The 16,184-nt window shown below is 43.5% G+C and overlaps 1 protein-coding gene and 1 long non-coding RNA gene across 6 annotated transcripts in view; one reads left to right on the plus strand and one right to left on the minus strand.

Moving 5' to 3' along the window:
• LOC117365695 overlaps positions 1 to 10,220 on the minus strand; it is a 60,937-nt gene extending 50,717 nt beyond the window's left edge. The window contains exons 1-2 of one of the 4 annotated variants that reach the window (XR_004540440.1): positions 10,023 to 10,220; positions 7,041 to 7,536 (exon numbers count right to left, since the gene is read on the minus strand). This is a non-coding gene — a long non-coding RNA (uncharacterized LOC117365695). Of the gene's footprint in view, positions 1 to 7,040; positions 7,537 to 10,012 lie in introns of all 4 variants that reach the window. The other 3 variants (XR_004540441.1, XR_004540444.1, XR_004540442.1) reach the window with 3 other exon arrangements.
• A 192-nt stretch (positions 10,221 to 10,412) lies between these two features.
• Positions 10,413 to 16,184, plus strand: part of FKBP2 (FKBP prolyl isomerase 2) — a 31,366-nt gene continuing 25,594 nt past the window's right edge. Inside the window, exons 1-2 of one of the 2 annotated variants that reach the window (XM_033956120.1) lie at positions 10,435 to 10,549; positions 14,327 to 14,428. In XM_033956120.1, the coding sequence (XP_033812011.1) occupies positions 14,397 to 14,428 (32 nt within the window). In that variant the 5' untranslated portion in view covers positions 10,435 to 10,549; positions 14,327 to 14,396. Of the gene's footprint in view, positions 10,550 to 14,326; positions 14,429 to 16,184 lie in introns of both variants that reach the window. The other variant, XM_033956121.1, reaches the window with a different exon arrangement.

Raw genomic sequence — 16,184 nt, forward strand, 5'->3', positions numbered from 1 at the left:
CCTGCTAAATACCGTATTTGCGGTTTTTCAACATTCACGGGGGTTCCTGGAATGGAACCCCCGCGAATATCGGGGGAGTACTGTACATACTTTTCGCCATTGTTTGCTTCCTTCAGCTATTTGGATTTCTTTTTGTGCTGCTTGCATTCTGGGGATCTCACTGGTTGACTGTGATAGTTTTGATAACTATTAGACATCACCCAGTTGACTTTAGCATGTGGAGTTTGAACACCTTATTGGGAGGTAGGATTTCATTAATTTGATGTAGGGAGTGGTTTATAACTATACAAATTTCATAGCCTACAAGACTATGATTCAGTACTGCACTGGAAAATACTTAAAATGATTTTGAGGGGATGAATTATTAATTACGCTAGCTCCCTACTTAAAACATAAGAGAGGTAGCTTCAAAGGTGGAAGACCAAGCTGCCCAGTTGGAATAGCAGTATAAAAGGATGGAAAGTCTAGGAAGGAGCTTTGTTAAAGAGCTGGCTGTGGGTAAAACTGAAACATTCTTGCAATTTGCCAAACTAAAATACTATGAACATGGAAACAAGGTGGTGTATTTGCCAGTGCTGCCCGATTCAAGATTCAAATCGATTCACTTCAGGTGAATGGATTTGAATCGGTTGGTTTTAAAAAAAAAATTGGCCTGGCTGATTCGGTGAACAGCCCTCCTCCTTTCAGGGTGAAAGCGAAACTAATCTAAAAAGCCAAAGTTAAAAACAGAGAGACGGACAAAAGCCAGTTAAAAAAGTTTGAATATTGGGATAAAAATTAAATATATAAGGACTTACGTGTTGGTAAAAGTAAGGCAAGAACTGCAGAAAAACTGAAGAACCCTGGTGAAATAGGTAGCAAAAAAGGAGGCATTTAAAAAGGTAAAGAGATGACGTCAAGTGAGGAAAGAAGCAACAAACTTTATTTGAAAGACATAGGGAGCAAAAGCAAGGACTGGTAAAAAGGGATACGTACTGAAAAAGGGGGTATGGAGTTTGAGTCTAGTTATTGTCCGGTGCCTACATTCAAGACAGGTACTTAGATTCCATGTTTTATTTTATTCAACACATTTTCCTTCCCCCTGCCAACATTTTTTTGTTGTTGTTTTGTTTTCTGCTGTTTCATATAGATTCCCAGCTGTACTCGGCTTTTTGCTTTGCTGTTCCTTGCTTTCAATTTTGATTTTCAAATTATACTTTGCTCACATATGAGTTCTGCTTTATGTCTTCAGTTATGACCCTCAGGCACGTGTTACATGCCCATTATTTTTAAATTGTCCACTCATTAGCTTAACTTTGGCTGTAATCTTATGTTTTGACCACATTTCCTTTCACTGACCATATTTTATTTTTCATCTGGTGTATTTTACACGTCTCGTTTGCCCTTCCACACTGTTCATTTTCAGACTTTTCTGCTTCGGTATGCCTTATATGTATTATGGCTGTTAGCATTTTTTACAGATAAGCATTACTACTACAATATCTCTCTTGAATTGTGTTAATTACAGTGGTGCCTCACACAACGAACTTAATTCGTTCCAGGAGCAAGTTTGTTATGCGAAAAGTTCGTTATGTGAAACGCGTTTTCCCATAACAATACATGTTAAAAAAAATAATTCGTTCTGTAGCATAAAATATGCTAAGATGACATAAAAAAAGATAAATTTATCTTGTTAGAGCTGTTAGCATGATATAGAGGGGATATATGTGAAGGGGAGGGGAGACAGGGGTTTTGTTGATCCTTGCTGTGTATTATAATCACCCCCCACATACTCCCCAGTACCTTTTTTAATTCCTCCCATCTTTCCCAGCCAGTGGCGTACAGGCCAGAAGCGCAGAGATCAGGAGCAATTCCTCTGCACGCCTGTGTGGGCCCATGCCGATCTCCGAATGGCTGCAGTTAGTTCTTGTGAGTCCCGCGAGAGCTGGCTGCAGTTAGTTCTTGTGAGTCCCGCGAGAGCTGACTGCAGCCATTCAGAGATCAGCGCAGGCCCAGGCAGTAGCACAGAAGGCTTGCTCTTGATCTCTGTCTGCGCTTCTGGCTGGGAAATTTGCTAGACCACCAGTTCGAGTGAGCGGGTGAGATTAAAGTTGCAGCAGTGGTGGCTTTTTAAAAAAAATATGTGGCGGCGGGGGGAGGTTTAAAAATATGCAGCAGCGGCGGCAGGGGGGTTTAAAATATGCAGCAGCGGCGGCAGGGGGGTTTAAAATATGTAGCGCCACTGCACAGGGAGCCAGGCGGAGAGAGGGCAGTTAAGCGATGCAGCTCGGGCGACTTCGTTGTGTGAAACGAAGTTCGTTGTGGGAAGCAAGACCTGAAGTTCGTTGTGCGCAGCGTTCGCTGTGCGAGGCATCCGTTATGCGAGGCACCACTGTATACGTATTGTTTGTCCTTGCCATGCATTCTATTGTGATTATAGTAGGTTGCCATTCACCCTACTGTATACATAGCAGGTTACTATCTTTTATTTTATTCTGTTACTGCTTTGATGCCTCGTTTTAGCAATGCGTTAGATTATTTTTCACGATGGTTTAATTCCTTTTAGATGTTATCTCATTTTCCTCTTAGTTTTATGTCTCGTTGAGCATTTCACTTTGTTTTACTAACGTGATTTCTATTACCCCTCAACGGGCTCCTTTTATCAAGGTGCGCTACGGGGGTTAGCGCGTCGGACATTTCAACACGCGCTAACCCCCGTGGCAAGCCAAAAAACTAACGCCTCGTCAATGGAGGTGTTTGCGACTAGCGCGGTAGGCGGTTAAACTTGCAATATTCCACGCGTTAACCGCCTACCGCACCTTGATAAAAGGAGCCCAATAGGTTTTGCTTGTTTCATGATGGCTTTGTAATTGCTTTGTATGGCCTTTTCTCCACACTTGCTTTATTTATTTTTCTAAGCTGTGTTGTGCAAACTTGTTTTTTATTGCTCTATGCTTCAATTGCTTATATACTTTTCAATTGCTCCACATTATTTGCTTATTGCACTGTCATATTGTAATTGCTTTTCTATTGCTCTTTAAGTGCTTTGTATGACTTTTTGGTACACTATGTTTATTTGTTCTTAATTGCCTCGGTTTGCTTCATATTGAATATACATATACTTTTTTATCCATACTTTAACCACCTGGGTAGATTTTATTGATTTACATGTGTTTATTCATGTTTTTGGATTAAGAGCTAAATTACATTTTTCTTTCATTGCATGGCTTCAATTACATTATGTACTCTTGCTGCTTGCTCATGTTGAGTTTATAATGCGATTCCTATACACATGTTTTTAATTATTTTTTAATTATGTTTTGAATTATGCTGTTTATTTTCAGCTAATGATGTTGTTCTTAACCATATCTTTTACATTTATATACATGTTTTTATGATGTTTTTTAAATTATGTATTTAATTATGTTTTATTTTGTTTAAACATGGTCCTTTAGACTCTTGATAAAGGCACGTGCACTGAAACACTACCAGTGTCGAGTCTTTGAGTTATTGTGACAAATTCACCAATAAAGTGACTTTTTGAACTATATACCCTTGGCTGAATTCCTGACTTCTTATCCTCACGACTCCTTGTTGTGTGTTCTCGTCTTATTGTCGAGGCCAGTCCTTGGCTTCTGATTTAGTATAAAATAAACCCACCAGGATGTTTGAAACAAAACACCCAATCGGGCAGGAAAATCAAATCGAAAAATCAATTCAATAGGCTGAATCTAAATTTTTTTTCCTGAATCGGGCAGCACTAGTATTTGCCAGCTAGAGTCATCAGCCATAGAGGTAGTGAAATGAGTCTGGCAGGCTGGGTATATCCCTGGAAAGACTCGGAGAGAGTATTGATACAGCACTTTCAGGTGTTCTACACTGATGGGGATGGGTTATCCATATTGATGAGCCAGGAATTTTTGAATAAGGTTATATTACCTAATGTAGGAGTTGGCAACCTGTGGCTCACGAATTACATGTGGCTCTTCTTGCATGTGGCTACAACTCTCCAGGTCCCAACCCTTTAATTTCCCTCCCAACCCCACAATTCCCCTCCCCCTCACAGGTCTGCCGAGGTACCTAGTGGTTCAGTGGGGAGTCTTTGTGGCAGGAGCGCAGCCCTCTTGCTCCTGTCTCCTTGTGGCTGTCTTCTAAAATAGCTGCCATGACCTCTTGCAGCTGTTCGCGGCATTTCCTGTAGTACCGCTAGCTACTGCGAGAGGTCACGGCATTCATTTTAGAAAGCAGGAGTGAGAGGGCCACACTCCTGCCCCAAAGACCCTTGCTGGACCAACAGGTACCTCAGTAGGCCTAGGAAAGGAGGATTGTGGGTTTGGGAGGGAGATTAAAAGGTCAGGGCCTGGAGAAGGTAGAGAACGTTGGCTATGGGTCGGGGGAGGGGCAGAGAAGGGAGGGATGAGAGGTATAGAGACCTGTGGGGGGCTTGGAGGGGAGAGAAGCTAACCTTGTGGCTCCTTGTAAATTTTGGGTCAAACATTTTGAATAAATTGGCTCTTTGCAGTAAAAAGATTGCCGACCCATGACCTAGTGTGTCAACCTCAGAGTGGGGGGCATTACATTGTACAACAACTTTGCTGGAAGTGCTGTTGGTGGACTCCAGAATGGAAAGTGTGCAGGCCTGATGAGAACCTAGTTGAATTTTATAAGAAACTAGTGTTTTAGCACATTACATTCGTTACAGTAACGGGTGCTAGAATAGCCCCACCTATACCCTGACTCTGACCCCAACCATATCATGCCCAGACCCTGCCTCCCACTGATCCCAGTCCCACCATCTCACCTTCACCATTTCCTTTGTACCCTTTTGGCCCTCATAGATCCTCCATTGCATTTATTGCAGGGTCTTTACTTACCCGAGGCGGCAGCAGCAGTCCTGACGTACCAATCTTTCCTCCCTCAGTGCCCCAAAGCAGCAGTGGTCCTACCATTTCCATCTCTCCCTTTCCCCCTTTCACACCCTCTACCATCTCTCTCTGACCTTGTTTCACCCCTTTTGCCATCTTTCCCTTTCCTGTCCCCCCTCTGTCCTTCCCCAAAACCATCTCTCTTTCTCCTGCCCCCTCCACACTCCCTGAAGTCTATCTCTCCCTATCCCCTACCATCTCTCCTGGTCCCCCTAGTAGCCCCTCTGTCCTTCTCATCCATCTGTCTCTCTCTCCTTTCCTCACTTGAGTCCAACATCTCTCCCTTCTCCCACTCCCTCCCCCGAATCTGGGGGAAATCCACTGCTTTATTTTAAGCAGCATAAATTTGTTCTTTGGGACCTGTGGTCTGTCTCAGTATGGTAGCTCTTATGCTTCTCTGGCTTACTTCCTTTTGTTCTCTAGTCACCTCCTGCCTCATCCCATCCCTGTACACCATGTCCTCCCTATCTCTCCTCTTTCCCTCCATCCCTGTGTACCGTCTTCTCCCTCTCTTTACCCCTCCTATGGTATGGTATCTTTATCCTCTTTCCCAGTCTGGCATCTTTCTCCCCTCTTTCTCTTCTCCCCTTTTGTTCTGGCATCTCTGTCTTTCCCTTCCCCTCCCTCTGCCTTAGTCTTGAACCTCTTCCCCCTCCTTCCTTTCCCTGGTCTGACATCTCTCTATTCTCTCTCTCTCTCCCCCACCCCCTTTCCCATCCAGTAGTCTTTAACATCCCCTTTCCTTCCTCTTCCTCCCATGGTCTGGCATCTCTATCTGCCCCTTCCCTTTCTTCCCTAGCAGGTCTGGTCCTTTACTTTACTTTTCTCCCCATCCCTGAGGTCCAGCATCTCTTACCCTCACCATGCTATTCCTCCCCATCCCTCACAGCTTGCTCACCGATCTCCTTGCGGTGCTGCTCTAACTCTTTGGTCATAGGCAGCATGAGTGAAGTAAACACGCTGCCTCTGGTGACCTGGAAGCTTTCTCTCTGCTACTGTTTTCCGCCTATGTGGGGGCAGGAAGCAGTAGCAGAGGAAAAGCTTCTGGGTCATGAAAGGCAGTTTGGTTACTTCACTCATGCTGCCTATGGCCGAAGAGTTGAAGCAGCAGCACTGCGAGAACGGTGAGCAAGCACCGGATTTTGTGAGGGGGGGGTCGGCAGCAGGGGACTCCAGATAGGTGCGTTGGCCTTGCAGTGGGGTGGATGGGCAGGGGACCTGCAGCTGCCAACAGCCGCGGCGAACACCTTCATCTCGCCAGCCCTGCGCAGGAGCAGCGCCCGACCCTCCGCCAGGGCCTTCAGGAGAGTCCTCAGCAGCTCGGAACAGCAAACAGGGCCGCGAGTGTGGGGCAGTTGTAGGTGCGCATGCGCACTCCTTCCCGCCACAGACATACGGAACACACAAGTAGAAGTTGGCAATGCGCCGCTTAGGGTTTTAAAATAGAGATGTAAGGACAAGATTTCTGTTTTTGATTAAGTGTTTAGATATTTAGAGGATATTTCAGGACTAGTGGGGAAACTTCTGGAGGCCACTGTGGTTTTGCTCCAGAAAAACCACCCATCTCCCTTCTCAAAGTAGATATGAAGGTGATTCCTACAGTTGAGACTAGATTACACCTAAATCAGATGAGTTTTATCAAGGGCAGAGCACTGATGATAAATCATGAAGATTATTTAATATTCTCCAAACTGTAGAGCAGGGTCATACTGCAAGGACAGTCATAACTGGCTGCCAATAAAGCATTCAACAGATTGAAATGGCCCTTTCTTTTTTCAGCATTTAGGAAGGTGGGCGTTCCTGAAGAATTCTGGAGCTGGGTGTATGACATATTCTTCTTCCCTGAGGGCTAGACTTCTTTTTAATGGTATCCTCTCTGATCCATTTTGCTTTATTTACTTTTACAGAATTTAATTTCTTGCTTCACAATAATTAATAGAATAACAAACATCAACATCATATTAATTGCCACATTTTTCAATACAAAATATAAAACCATTAGGCTCACTTTCCCTTATCCTTACTAGGATCAGTTAAAAATTTTAAACAGTGAATAACATCCTATGGTCTCAGTTCCAATGGGATAGCATTCTACAATTTTGGGCCCATTGTTCTAAAAATTCTTGAATCCGTTACCTGGAGTTTGATGTCCCCTAGCACTTGCAAAAGACCTTCCTGGGTTGATATTCAAAGCAAGGGAGGCTCCTGGATGCTTAAATTGCTTGAGCAAGGCTATCTAGCAATATTCAATGGCATTATCCAGTTAAGTGCAATGGAATATTCCCTTTAACTGCCTGTGATGCAACTGGCAGTTTGTGGGCAGTCCAGGGATGGAGTTAGGGTGAAGGTGAAACTTAACAGTAAAAACTGCTGCTCAGCAGCTAACTGGCTAAGTAACCATATAAAGCTAAGACAACAAAACAGCTGTCCCAACTTTAAACAATGAGTTAATTGGACATCAGTCTTAATATTGGTCTGTGCCCAGTTAACTTGCCAAGTCTCAGTCATACTTCAATATTCAATGCTGGGAGCTGCACATGCCTTGGCATTGAATATCCAGGATTAAATCAGTCCTTCGCTGGAAGAGGCTTGTTAGCTGTTCACTGCCATGAGCTGAATATCAACCTAAAAACTTTAAAAGGAAATGCAGTGTTCAACAGGCAACCATGGAGTTGGGTTAACATAATTATATGCAGGGGCCAGATTAAAGCATAAGCAAACTAGTTATGTGCCTAGGGTGCATTAAGTTGAGGGGATCTGGTACGAAGCCTTAATCCAAATATGTTTTAAAAAAAATAAAAATTTGCTTCTGAGAGCAATCCTGATTCTTAAATCTGCCTTCTCCATGATCACACAGGTTTTCTGCAATATTGTGAAGCAAAATTCTTCTTTCCTCCTCTTGTTTGCACACTGGGATTCTAGCAGAAAGCACATTACCTATGTTTCTTTTGTTTTACAAAAAATTTCAGTAAATAAACCTTGACTTTAAAAAAAAAAAAAAAGTAACCCTCTAGGTCTCTTTTTTTCTGTTTTTATTCAGCAACTGCTTGTAATTTCAAAGTAAATTGTTATAGCTAAGTAGAATGAGATTATACAGTGAAGTTACAAATTTTTTAGCATGCCTACCCAGTGATTTCTTATGTTCAAAAACATTTGCACTGTAAAACTAACATAGTAGATGACGGCAGATAAAGACCTGAATGGTCCATCCAGTCTGCCCAACCTGATTCAATTTAATTTTTTTCTTCTTAGCTATTTCTGGGCAAGGATCCAAAGCTCTGCCCGGTACTGTGCTTAGGTTCCAACTACTGAAGTCTCTGTCAAAGCTCACTCCATCCCATTTACACCCTCCCAGCCATTGAAGCCCTCGCCAGGCCATCCTCAACCAAACGGCCATATACAGACACAGATCGTGCAAGTCTGCCCAGTACTGGCCTTCAATATTTACTATTATTTTCGATTCTAGATCCTGTGTGTTCATCCCATGCTTTTTTGTACTCAGTCACTGTTTTCCTTTTCACCACCTCTCTCGGGAGCACATTCCAGGCATCCACCACCCTCTCCGTAAAGAATTTCCTTACATTGCTCTTGAGTCTCCCATCTCTCAGCCTCAGCTTACTGATAATAATGTCGCAGTGACAGACTTTTATTAAACAATTTGAATAATTTATATTTGATAATATGATAATTCACAGATAATGCCTTTAAAAGTATTTTGAATCAGAATTACAGTCATGGACAAGGTGTCGGCAGATTGTCTGGGATAGCCTGCCACAGGAGACCGACCGCTTGACAAGGTAGTTAAGAACTTCCCAAAGCAATTGAAGGCTTGTGTTAAAGCTGGGGGGTGGACACTTTGAGAATTCACAGTAGCAATGAAATTCAGACAAATTGTTAATTGTATCGTAACATTATTTTACTATGTTTAGCGCCAACATTGTTAACATAGAGAAATTGCTAGGTAGTAACACTAAAACGTCAGTAACATCGACATAGCTTAAGATAATTAAGGGCGGCTTTAACACGCGTGAAGTTTAATCACACGCTAACCCCCGCGCTAGCCGCAAAACTACCGCCTGCTCAAGAGGAGGCGGTAGCAGCTAGTGTGTCCGGCGGTTTAGCACGCGCTATTATGCGCGTAAACTGCTACCACGGCTTCATAAAAGGAGCCCTAAATGTTGTTTAATAATAATGTAAGTATGATGACTAAATTATGTAAAATTTTTGTTGAAATTCAAAGCAATTGCTCAGAAAATTGCAAACAACTCTAGGGCATTACTTTTTTTTAAAGACATAACCATAACCTTGAATTGAAAGAAACCTGCTATTTAATACTAGTATAAAGCTAATTGCAGCATCTGGATCCCAGCAGAGTCAAGATAGTGCTTCACAGCTTTTTATGAGGCACATCTACTATATCTCAAAGTCCCTCCTTGAGGGCCGCAATCCAGTCGGGTTTTCAGGATTTCCCCAATGAATATGCATTGAAAGCAGTGCATGCACATAGATCTCATGCATATTCTTTGGGGAAATCCTGAAAACCCGACTGGATTGCGGCCCTCAAGGAGGGACTTTGAGACCCTTGAATAGATTTTACTAACATGAGTACTGGGTGCGGCTTCCTTATATGGGGCAGCCCAACTAACGACATCCCCCTGTAAATCATCTCCCCCTCCCCTGTACCTTTTAAAAATAGCTCCCTCGCTGGACAGCTGCCAATGTCGCGACCAGCGGTGCAGGGCAGAAGCGATCTTGTCGGCATCCAGCCTGGCCCCGCACCGCGGCCCACCACGCTACAAACTGCTAGCGCAGTTTGATATTAGAGGCCCTTAGGCTGAGTGCCAAAAGAGTGTTAATTTTTTAATGAAAAAATCTGTAAATATATATTGTATGAGACACTGGTTCCAGACCTACTCTCAATGGTTTTTCATAAAGATTTTTAAGATATATGAATCAGCATTGCAAGAACTATTTCGCTTTATTATTATTATTATTAAGAAATTCACGTGCCACAAACATAAGTACTGTATTCTGTGTACCACAGCCCAAGATGGCAGCTGTGAACCTCAGATAGGGTCACATTTTTGCAGCCCTTTCTTTATCCCTACCTTCTTTTACCTCAAGTAAACCCGAGTCTTGTCAGCTGGCGTCTAGACAGGATGTTTCCATTAGACTACATGAAGTAGGGGGCAGAAGCAATATGCCGCCTTTGGGCTCAGTAGGCGAAGGATACAGAAACGCATGTCAGCTGCAACCATCAGAATAACTAAAGACAGATTTTTCAAGTACTGATAGGCAGGAGTCGACTTTCACGGTATGATATCGCAGAGATAATCTCTCCTGACCTATATCTCCACCCTTAAGCTGTTTGGAATGTGCCAAAGGCGACCAATCAAAAAGTAGGGGACGGACTAATAGCAAGGGACGTTGTCACGTGATGAGTGAGTCCACTCATGAATCCTATCAGAGCTCGTTGTGGGTGTGGTGGACAGGCTGGAAAAGTATCGATGTGGGCGGGGTTTAACAATGCGCAGGCGCAAAAAAATCTTCGGAAGCGGAAGTTGGCCGAGAAGGAGGAGGTGACTACAGTGGTGGTGCAGACTGTATATTTGCACGGGGGGCGCCGGGGCGCAGTGCGCTGAGAGGTGAGCGGCGCCGGCTCCGGGGCGGGGGATGCCGGACCCGTGGGGGCCCGAGGGAGAGGCGAGGAGGGAGCGTGAGTCGGGGCCCAGAGGTGAGGGGGGACCGGAGCCGGGAGAGGTTGGAGGTGAAGAAGGACTGAAGTGGAGGGACCCCTGGATAGAAAAGAAAGAGACATTAAAAGAAGTGGAGGTAGAAGGTCTCGGGGGTAAGGGGGTCGAGAGGAACCTGGAACTAGGGGGCCCCAAGAGGGAGCGGAGCCCAAAGCCAGGGAGTCCCGGGGTCAAGAGATCCCCAGAGCCAGGGGGTCCCAGGAGAGAAGTGGGATCAGTAGAACGCAAAGGTGAAGGGAACTTGGAGTCGGGGGGCTCCCGAGGGGAGAGAGAATTCTTCAAAAGAAATACGGGAGGAGTACAATATAGAGAGTTCAATAATATAAGCACTGTGGACATGGGGTGCATAGTGTCTGGCATGAATAAGGGCTTTGGTGTGGAGAGTGTGGATAGCATCGAAATGTTCGGGACTGGAGGTTCATGGGGAGTAGGGAAAGAAGGCATGGCATGCTTGCTTCCCGATTGTACAGGAGCCAGAGAAATGGACTGTAGGAACCCTGAAGAACCGATGTTGACTGGCATAGAGAGTTCCAAAGCCAGAGAGACAGATGACTGTGAATGTTTAGGAAGTAGAGGAACAGGGTGTATGTCCCTCAGGAAAGAAACTATGGATGCATCTGCTATTGTAGATACAAGGGAGAAAGGAAATGGAAATATGGGACATACCAAAGATTCAAAAGCTGTTGTAGGGGTAACAAATGACATGACTCATAGGGTTTTGAAAGAAGCCAAGAGTGGATCCTTGGGAACAATGGAGATTGCAGGAAGGGGAACTAATAAGGTAAAATGTAGTACCGTGGAAGAGAGCCTAGAGTTAGCAGAGACTGAGAACACAGGGAGTCCTGAGGGAAACGAGAGAGGTAGGCAGAGTGGAGATTCTGAGAATGCAGGGGCAGTTGCTATGGGAGACAAAAATCTTAGGAGTTTTGCTTTGGAAAATACATGTTATATGCACCTTGTTAGTGTAGTAATGGAAGAGACAAGGTGTTTTGGCCCTAACAAAGTTGGAGAGGGTGTATGTGAGATCCTAGAAGAGGTTAATGCTGGAAGCATTGGGTATTCTGGCAATTTAGAGCCCAGAGATGTTGAGTGCACAGATTTGTGGAATGTAAGGAGTGAAGAGGCAAATGACTGCAATGTTGTGTCTTCAGTAAAGGAAGATGTAAGGATAAGAGAAGGGGAATTCAGAAACCATAATATGGGAGTAGGTGAGATCAGAGGCATGAGATGTAAAGTTCCTGGGAAAGAGATGTGTGATGATCTAGGTTGTAGAAGCCTTGAGAAAAGAGTATATGAAGAATCTGAGTGCAGGAGTACGAATAATGTGGAGAACAGTGAGTTTCAGTATACGGGTTGCAAAACTCCAAAGAAAGAGGTCTGTATGACCCTTGTGGTGAGAGTCTGTGGAGACTTGGTGTATATGAGCCCTGAAGGAACTATGTCTTATACAAATTCAGGGAATATGGTATCAAGGAATGGTGTGCAATATGGAGATTTAGGATGCATGGCTTTTGATGGGGGTGTGAGCAGAAATGGTGGGTGTCTGACCCTCGATGGTGGGATGTGTTGTGAAAACCTGGGGTGTATGCTACCTGAGAATAGAGTATGTTTTGGTGAGGTTGGAAGTGTCAGGCCTGACGGTGATGCATATGATGACTTAGGATACATGAACCTAGAGAGTATAGTTTGTTGTGGAGATTTGGAGTGTAAAGTCCCTGATAGTGTTTTGGAGTGCATAATGACTAAGAGTATTGTGCATTGTGAAAATTCAGGGTGCATGAATCCTAACACAGATAAGTGTGGGGATTTGAGATGCACAGTTTTAGATGGGGGAGCATTAGCAGATCCAGTGTACAAGGATATAGCATACATGAAGAAAACTGAAGCTGGAGATAAGAGGAAGGAGGTCCAAAGATCAATGGATGCAAGTGATTTTAAGAGGTTGGAGGAGATGGATATTAAGAAACTGGGGAATGAAGTAACTGTAAAAGCTTTGAACTTTGAAAGGAAAGCAGAGGGTATACCTGAATGTGCTATGAATAGAAGTGACTTGGAAAGCTCAGAGAAGAAAGGATCTGATGTGGGAAGTAAGGATTTTGGGAGATCTGAGAAGGGTGATTCTGTGAAACGAGCTAGTAGGAATATCACAGATTCAGAAGGAGGTGGGTCTGCAGGAGGTTTAGTGGCCATCAACCCACTAAAACAAAGGAAAGGTGGTGTTCAAAGGTCTAGAAGCAAATGGAGCTGGGATGAGATTCACATGGGACCAAAGAGGAATTTGTCATTTGAAAGTGAAAAGAAGGATCTTGATGGAAAGGGAAAACAGGACTTGGGGGTCCATGGGACTTGCAAAGAGGAGAGTCAGGGACCATTGATGGCAGAAGTGGTCTGGGTGCGAAGAGAAAGGGATCATAGAGCTAGGAAGATCAAGCAAGAGGTGAAAGATCCTTTGGAATCTGGTGAGATTTGGGTGCACAGGAAATGGGCAAAACGGTTACAGGGGACTGTTGATTCCAGGGATCGTAGAATGAGCGATAAGGGAGGCGGTGATACAGAAGAGATATGGGTCTGCAGGCAGAAGGACCCTAGTAAGACAGGGCATGGATGGGCTCAAAGACAATGGGAGGAGGTTTGTCAGGGATCCCGGGAGGTTTGGGTTCGCAGGGAGAAAGATCCCCGTAGGGCTAGAGAGTTGTATGTACACAAGGAGAAGAACCATGGTAGTTTGGGAAGTGGACGGATCTATCATGAAAGGGGTTTCCTGGAGAAAGATGGGACAATAAGGTTTGAAAAAAAGGATACCAGGGGAGCCATTAAAGGACGAGTCCTTAAGACTGGGCAGGGATTTCAAGAAGGTAGGTTAATTGAGCATCCCTTTGGAGGAGGGGGATGGGAGAGGGGAGAGATTGGAGAACCATGAAAAGGATAGTGGCCTGCAGGGAGAAGGTTAGGAAGTGTTACAGCCCTGCAAAAAAAATGAGTAGCAGGGATTTCCAGAGACTGTTAAGAGATGTACCCCTGCAGGAGAGAGAGTTAAGTGGATGCATTGGGTACAGAAGAACAATTAATTTTTGTTTATTTGTGGATCTTATGTTATCTGTCTGTATAAGAAGAAAACTCTGCTATTCCTTTTTAGGGGAGTTTGTGCAAAATATTAAAGCCATCACCTAATTTGACCCTGTTATGTTAGATTTGTCCATCTTGAGAGGGCCAGGATATTGCAGGGCTGAGCCAAGGTGCTTGTGTGTGGGTGGAAGCTTACCTTGCACCTGCCCACACTGTTTCTGCTCTGACCAGAGCTATCAGTCTTTCACTTTCATTGGTGCTAAAATCCTCCCGTGTCATCTAGTCTAGGGGAAGAGAGATTGATGAGGGGGATATTACAAGTGGGGTGTCATACCACGTAGGTCACATTGGAGGGTTTGAAGATCAATACGTAAGGAGCTTTGGAAGAAGAGAAATAGCAGGTCAGATGTGAAGGAGTCAATCTGCAAATATTTCCACAAGAAAGAGAGGGATCATGGCAGTATCTGCTGGTACCCAAAACTATTTGGAAGAGAGGAGCATCCTGTATTTGCACACAGCTAGTGATCTCTCTTTCCAGTCTCCCGATGGAGAACATAATTCCTTGAGACTGAAACCACTGACTCTGTAGTGGTTGGTTTCCAGGCTTGCCGTCAGTCTGTCCGGGCTGTCAGTATGGTGCAGTGAGATTGGCGCAACAGCTGCTAGGGAAGGGATGGAGGAGGAGCTGGTACTTCGAAGTGATAGGTAAGTGGAAATTCCACCACAGCTGTGTGAGGGGCGCACAAGGATGGTTGTTCACTGGTGCATGCCCATCAAGGTGAAATAATTTAAACTTAAATCATGATATCTTCAAGGAATGGTGCAAGTGTTTTCTTCCAGAATTCCACATGCTCACTTTCTAGTCACAATCTACCTGTCTCTCTGCCCAAAACTTTTATTACTTTTTCTAGAAAATATTGGCTGTAATGTTAAGCATATAAAGAGCTAAGCTTCTGGTTTTGAAAAAGAGGCAATTAAGATTCTTGGTGCCTTCCTGACACCACACCTTGAATTTGAAATAATCGAGACAGATAACCCGAAGTAAGTGGAGCCACAAAAATTATTGTCTTGTACTAACTATGAGGGTTTATTGCTGAAACAGTTAAATCAGGGATGGAAAAATTCCAGGGCTTGATACTGGATAGAAGAAATGTGAGCAAGGCCTGTGGAGGAGGAGGGAGAAGTTGTGCAAGTTGCAGTTGGTGAAACCTGGGGAGAGGGAATTGCAGTGGCAGCTATAGCTGTTAATGGGGTCCTGGGAGAGGGGACCGTGGCCGCAATTTGTGGCCTCTGGGAGAGGGGATCAAGGCAGCAGTTGCCACTGATGGGAGTTTGGTGGTCATTGGCAGGGCCTAAGGAGAGGGAATCGGTGAGAAGAACTCAAAAGGGGAGGAGAAAGAATGTAGAGAGGATTGGTTTGCAAACAGAGATGAATATATGGATGATTGCATGAGAGTGCATAACTGATTTTTAGATCACCTTTCTTGTTTCAGGAAAAGCTGGAGGTATTTGTTGAGATTTGTAACTGATTGTGTGTGTCTCTCTTTAATTGATGTAATTTTGTACTATTCTTATTATTTATATTAAATTTCTTTCTTTCTTTTTTTTTTTTTTAATCTTTATTCATTTTTAAACTTATAAGTGTGATAACATATCCATACAAATAACCATAAATATATCACTTAATCAACAATGATACATATAATATTCTCTTATCTCCCCCCTCCCCACCCTTATCTATCATATAATCAATACTTATACAACATGTAACAATAAAAAAACCCTCCCTCCTACCCCATAATTGAACTTGTAAATTTAAGGGAACCAAGATTTTTCTAATCATTACAATACTTTGTTATTGGCTCCCAAATATCTTGAAATTTCCTGAAACAATCCTGTTGTATTGCAGTAAGTCTCTCCATTTTATAAATATGACATAAGGAGTTCCACCAAAAATTATAATTTAATCTATTCCTATATTAAAGTTCTTTTATTAGGACTATTGCATTGAATTGTTGCAAGTAATGCTATCCTTTAATGAAATAAGAGGATAGGGAGAGCAGAGCATTGCAAAGTAAACAATAGAAGGAAACAAAAAAATAGCCAAAAGAGAAAACAAATCAAGATGAACATTGTCATCATTTCAAAAAATTTTTGCTGATGTTTAAGTACTCTAAATATAAATATTCTCCACAGACAAGCTGGTGCAATATAGGCATGCTAGTTGATGATGTCATTGATAGAGCTGTTTGTGCCAGTTGAGCATGTCCTGGGCAGGTGCAGAGGTTCCCAGACTGGAGGAGTTCATGAGGTCAGTTTTTACCTTGTCTGCTCACTGAGACAACCACAGGTCTCTCTTCTCCTATCAACGGGATTGCACACTGAAGCACAAATGAATTAACCTCAAAATTAACCACAAAAACTAACCAATCCAAGACTCTCTAGTAAACCTTTTGTGTCA

This window comes from Geotrypetes seraphini, chromosome 8 (assembly GCF_902459505.1).
Source record: "Geotrypetes seraphini chromosome 8, aGeoSer1.1, whole genome shotgun sequence".
Lineage (NCBI taxonomy): Eukaryota > Metazoa > Chordata > Amphibia > Gymnophiona > Dermophiidae > Geotrypetes > Geotrypetes seraphini.